This window comes from Staurois parvus, unplaced genomic scaffold (genome assembly GCF_062004578.1).
Source record: "Staurois parvus isolate SC_StPar_1 unplaced genomic scaffold, SC_StPar_1.0 ptg000209l, whole genome shotgun sequence".
Classification (NCBI taxonomy): domain Eukaryota; kingdom Metazoa; phylum Chordata; class Amphibia; order Anura; family Ranidae; genus Staurois; species Staurois parvus.
The window spans coordinates 7375726-7381725 of record NW_028318005.1 but is presented as its reverse complement, the minus strand read 5'-3'; the positions used below and the strand labels follow the sequence as shown (position 1 = coordinate 7381725).

The window sequence follows — 6000 nt, the reverse complement described above, 5'->3', positions numbered from 1 at the left end:
GGGAGTTGTATAGGACAGGACTGGGGAGTTGTATAGGACAGGACTGGGGGTTGTATAGGACAGGACTGGGGGTTGTATAGGACAGAAGTGGGGAGTTGTATAGGACAGGACTGGGGGTTCTATAGGACAGGACTGGAGAGTTGTATAGGACAGGACTGGGGGTTGTATAGGACAGGACTGGGGGGTTGTATAGGACAGAAGTGGGGGGTTGTATAGGACAGGACTGGGGGGTTGTATAGGACAGGACTGGGGGGTTGTATAGGACAGGACTGGGGAGTTGTATAGGACAGGACCTGGGGGGTTGTATAGGACAGGACTGGGGGGTTGTATAGGACAGAAGTGGGGGGTTGTATAGGACAGGACTGGGGGTTGTATAGGACAGGACTGGGGAGTTGTATAGGACAGGACTGGGGCTTGTATAGGACAGGACTGGGGAGTTGTATAGGACAGGACTGGGGAGTTGTATAGGACAGGACTGGGGGGTTGTATAGGACAGGACTGGGGGTTGTATAGGACAGGACTGGGGGTTGTATAGGACAGGACTGGGGAGTTGTATAGGACAGGACTGGGGAGTTGTATAGGACAGGACTGGGGAGTTGTATAGGACAGGACTGGGGGTTGTATAGGACAGGACTGGGGGTTGTATAGGACAGGACTGGGGGTTGTATAGGACAGGACTGGGGAGTTGTATAGGACAGGACTGGGGAGTTGTATAGGACAGGACTGGGGGTTGTATAGGACAGAAGTGGGGAGTTGTATAGGACAGGACTGGGGGTTGTATAGGACAGGACTGGGGGTTGTATAGGACAGGACAGTTGTGTCACACGAAGTTAGTGAAGTTCCTGCAGAGAGGACTGTCGGTGAAGCCTTGTTCCGGACTGAGCCTCCCTCTCCTGTGATGTGCGGTTCCCCCTGACATGGAGCCGGCTGCCGCCCTCCCGTACCTCCCCCCGCGGCCGGCCCGCCGCACTCAGTGGCTGCTCAGCGTCCTGGCTCATCACTACGGACTGGACCGCGGGACGGACAGTGAGATCATCGTGCTGGCCAGCGGGCTGGACCAATACCTGCAGGAGGTCTTCCATCACCTGGACTGGAGGGGAGAGGGAACCATCTCCGCGGAAGAGTTCCGCACCCTCTGCCAGGTCCTGGACCTGGAGCCCGGGATGGATGAATGTGAGGGGCTGCTCGATCAGCTGCCGGAGCGACTCACCTTCCGACACTTCCACGCCAGGCTCTGCGGGCATTTTAGCAACAAAGCCGGGGGTCCCCGTCTACCTGGGAGCCAAGACAGCCAGATCTGGCTGAACAGGAGGAAGAGTTCGGGGATGACCCTGACAGAGGAGGGCGAGGAGATGAAGAGACTGGAGGATGAGAACCAACACCTCCGAGAACTGCTGGAGGACCTGAGGACGGCTCTGCAAAGCAGTGATGCGCGCTGCCTGGCACTACAGGTGAGTCTGAGGATCCGCGGGGGCACTACCACAAAGGGAGACACATTGCTGGATAATGGCTTAAAGTAGAGGAACCAAATCACTAACACTTCATGTTTGCTGTACAATGTCAATGTGGTTTCATTAGTTGTTTTCAGTCCTTTTTTTTTGCAGTTTTCATTATTATAATACCATGTGATCTGCCATAACGGTTATTGTTCAGGCCTTCTATTAGGCTACTTTCAGATGGCCAGATAGCAGCAGCTGCAGGGAAGAATCAGTAGACTTTTGTTGTGAATGTGTGCAAACCAATGCGGCTGTTAGAGGTGGTTAGAGGTGGTGGCAGTAAGTACAACTCTATGACCCACACCGTTGCCATTTACAGATATTTACAGCCAGTGTTCTTCCAGGGCTGGCGTTTATGGATGCATACAAACAGGCCACAGCCAATCAGCCAGTTTGTGTGATGCCATAGCACAGTGTTGCTGCGTCCAGAGCAGGGGCGGACTGACAACTCATGGGGCCCCCGGGCAATAGGGGCTCATGGGGCCTCTGTGTCCTTGCCTACACTCAAAGCACACCCAAGAAAGCCTATAAAAGGTACCAGGGGCATTTCATGGGGCCCCCTACTGACCCCGGGCCCTCGAATGGTCAGTCCGCCCCTGGTCCAGAGGCAGTCTTTAATCACCTTTGAATGCAGCAAACTATCAGTATGCCATTGCTAGGGTTGCCACCTCAAACCGAACATGTTAATGACACAAGTTCTGAGGCTAATTTAATGCAGATAAGGCATCAAGTACATTTACTTAACACCTTAACGAGCCACAGAACCTGTGTCGCTAATCTGTTCGGTTTTATAGGGATGAGGTGGCCTACCCAGTGCCCATATGAATAAAGCCTTATAGGGTGACAACTGTCTTCCAGTTATGCTCCTGTGTTGTCACCTGTACGCCAACACGCTTGTTTTCAAGTGAAAAGTACTTTTTATTACATGATCGCATAGGAAAGCAACGTTTCGTGATCCTTCATCAAATCTGCCTCAAGCCAATGAAGGCTCCTTGTGCAGTCCCAAAATTTATTTATTTATTTATTGAGTTTATATAGCGCCAAAGGGTTTGCTCAGCGCTGTACAATAGAGGGGGGGACAATACATGAAACAGAACAGTAACATCAAACAGTACACAAGGGGTAAGAGGGCCCTACTCTTTCGAGCTTACAATCTAGGAGGGAGGGGGTAGAGGCACAGGAGGAAACGGCTGTGGGGGATGGAGTGGTAGGAGGAGGGAAGGGCAGCGGCTGTTAGGTGAGGGTGGGGTAGGCTTCCCTGAAGAGGTGGGTTTTCAGGGAGCGCCTGAAGGTGAGGAGGGAAGGTGACAGTCTGATGGATTGGGGTAGTGAGTTCCAGAGGATGGGGGAGGACCTGGAGAAGTCTTGCAGTCGTGCGTGGGAGGAGGAGACCAGGGAGCAAGATAGAAGGAGGTCCTGTGAAGAGCGAAGGGTACGGGTAGGGTGGTACCTGGGAATCAGGTCGGTGAGGTAGTTAGGGGCAGTGTTGTGAATGGCCTTATAGGTCAGGGTGAGCAATTTGAATTTAATGCGTTGCGCAATGGGGAGCCAGTGGAGGGAGAGGCAGAGGGGGGTGGCAGATGTGGAGCGGCTGGTGAGGTGGATGAGTCTGGCCGCTGAGTTCAGGATGGTCTGAAGCGGGGAGAGCCTGCACTGGGGTAGGCCGGTGAGGAGGGAGTTGCAGTAGTCAACGTTGCTTCTTTTTCAACTCGATTCAGTGATTGACCTCTGCGGAGTTGTTTCATTGTTCCAAGATTGGAACAATCCTTTGATGCAACAGGGTGGAAACAGGCACATTAATTTTTCATATGAATGCCCAATCCATTTGGATGCTTTAATCGATGATTGTTCAAAGCAATGCAAATAGTGAAAACCTCACCAAGCTGGTCATCTGAAAAGTTTAATGCAAAAAGTAAACAAGGATGAAGAGTAAGGGTTTGCTTCCACCACTGTTCATGTGTAACTCATCAATTGCTTTGGGGCACATTTATGGCACTTGATTGCACTGTCAAAGGCAGGACAACTTATATGCAAGAAAAATGTATGTATTTCAATTAGCCTAATTTACACCATTGTGAAGTTTTCATGTGTATTTAAAGAATTACAGCATGCTGCACTTTTTTCTCATGTACCAGAACTCACCGCAAAAGCTTGTAGATGCAATTCCGTAACACCCTGGTCACATCAAAGCCGATTTTGAAATTGTTCGACTTACAGTGAAGTTGTATGATTTCAAAGTCAGGTGAACTGCCAAATTGAGGTGCGATTTGCAAGACATCTGACATAGATATCTATGCAAATCGCACCAAAAGTAGTGCATGCACTACTTTAGAAATCGGTCTGGCTCCGACCAAGTCAGAACCGCACCGATATGACCGCTCACAGATGCAGAACGGCACACTGAACTGAAATCCTCCTTTGTGATAGAGCTATCCCTGCACTGCAACGGTTAAATTTAGGTCTGGGGGTGCTGCAGAAAGTGGATGCTCTGCTTCATCAGGTTCCATCCCAGCTGTAAGATTATTGCTATGCAAAATTCTCACAAAAGTTTCTGATCTTATTGATGTGTGTGTGTAATAACCATTAGAGGGGCAGAGTGTGGTTGTAGAGATTTTAAAGTAGAGCTAAAGGAAAAACATTTTGTGTTTAGTTTTAAACTAGTAGTGGAGAGGGATTAGAATATCTGGTTTTCATTGCTGTCTGTGTCCCTGTTAGGGAGATTCACTCTCTCTATTTCTGTTATCACTGAAAGGGAAAGTGATTGCAAATCTAAACTTTTGGATTGCTACCAGAACAGGAATTGAGGGGAAAATCTTTCAACGGGGACAGTAGATCCGGCGACTTTGGTGACGATCAGGATTTCCCTCACTTTGGTGACAATCAGGGACTCCCTCACTTTGGAGGCATTTCCTCCCACTTCCAGTTGGCTATGGGACATGAAGTAAAGGGAAATTTCCGCAGTGGGATACAAAGAAGAAAAGTAAAAACTTACAGGGGTTACAACGTACCCTAAGGCTTGGTTCACTCTGCAGCCAAGCCCAAAGTCATGCGACTTGCTTGCAATTTCCTTAAAACTTCCTTGCAACTTTTGTGATTTAATATTGTAGTCTATGGCAATCAATTCACACCAAACTGGCAGAAAAGTACTGCAGGAGACTTTTTACTATAATTGTGTCTTGAGTCACATTGATTAAAACGGCACCCATTGAAATTAATCTGTTTTGACCTGTCATGCGACTTTATGGGGTTTATTTACTAAAGCTGGCAAGTGCAAAATCATGCTCACTTCTGCATAGAAACCAATCAGCTTCCAGGTTTTATTGCCAAAGCTCAATTGAACAAGCTGAGGTTAGAAGCTGATTGTCAGCCATGCACAGGTACACCAGATTCTGAGTGAACCAGTTTTAGTAAATCTACCCCTTAATGTCGCAGGTTGCATGATAGGTCACTGCAGTGTGAACCAGTGCTTATCCAAAATGAAAAAAGCTCTGCTTCTAGTTCTACTTTAAGTAATATTCACTCTCACCATGCCTATCATAGGGTATGCTGAGTAGGGAGTGCTTATCCTGTAGGAAACTGGGGTGGCGCTGTAGTGTATTATAGAATAACTCCACTTCTGTTGAGAAAAAAAAAATTCTTCTCTGGGTGATCAATGTACTTTGCAGGGATTTTAACAAACGTTTTAGATTCCTACCTGCTTCTGCTCTGAAGAAATGGTTGTTTTTTGGCTATGTCCTTTGAATACTGAATCTAAATGGGAGGGTCTGGTTTTGTTATAATCACCTGGTACATTTTTAGTGTTCTGATGAGTAAAGTTGCAGGGTTTGCACGTCTTAGGAGGTAAATAACCCTTTTGGAGTATCTCGCCAAAGCATTTGAAATTTCTGGTGCAGAGGATACCTAAAATCTGACTTGTATCTTAGTGCGGATGTGCGGCGAAATCAGTGAACCAATTACACAAGCAGGCAATGACATTTCTGGGGGCATTTCATACACCAATGATGTACAGAACACCTCCAGACTGTCATATTGCATTGGATTTTAAGAAAATTACAGCACTGCAGATTGTTAAGGCAGTTTTGATAATCAATTTCAATATGGCATGTTTAGCAATTGTATATGCTATATTATTATTTTTTTTATTTGCTACATTTATTCCCACAGAATTGAAGCATAGCACCAGGTTCCAAAAATATGTTAAAACTAAGGAAGTACAGTTGATAAATCAGAAAATAATTTAGTTTCATTTACTATTATTGAGTGGTGTTAAAAAAAATCTGTCTTGCTTTATTTATATTTATTAGTTCATATAATAATATATATATATATATATTTTTTTAGTACTTTTAAAGAAATGTTTATGCCCTTTACCACTGAAACCAATTTGGAATGATTTATGAGACTAAGTCGGGCATTTTGTATATATCGGGCACATCTAGCTTAAAGGAGAGCTTCGCCCAAAAGGGGAAGTTCCCCTTTAAGGCCTCCTCCCCTGCGCCTGTTT

At 46.6% G+C, this 6000-nt stretch overlaps 1 protein-coding gene across 2 annotated transcripts in view; it reads left to right on the top strand.

Moving 5' to 3' along the window:
* The first annotated feature begins 370 nt into the window (after positions 1–370).
* EFCC1 (EF-hand and coiled-coil domain containing 1) overlaps positions 371–6000 on the top strand; it is a 165369-nt gene continuing 159739 nt past the window's right edge. Inside the window, exon 1 of one of the 2 annotated variants that reach the window (XM_089678728.1) lies at positions 371–1451. In XM_089678728.1, the coding sequence (XP_089534854.1) occupies positions 918–1451 (534 nt within the window). In that variant the 5' untranslated portion in view covers positions 371–917. The remainder of the gene's footprint in view (positions 1452–6000) is intronic. The other variant, XM_089678727.1, reaches the window with a different exon arrangement.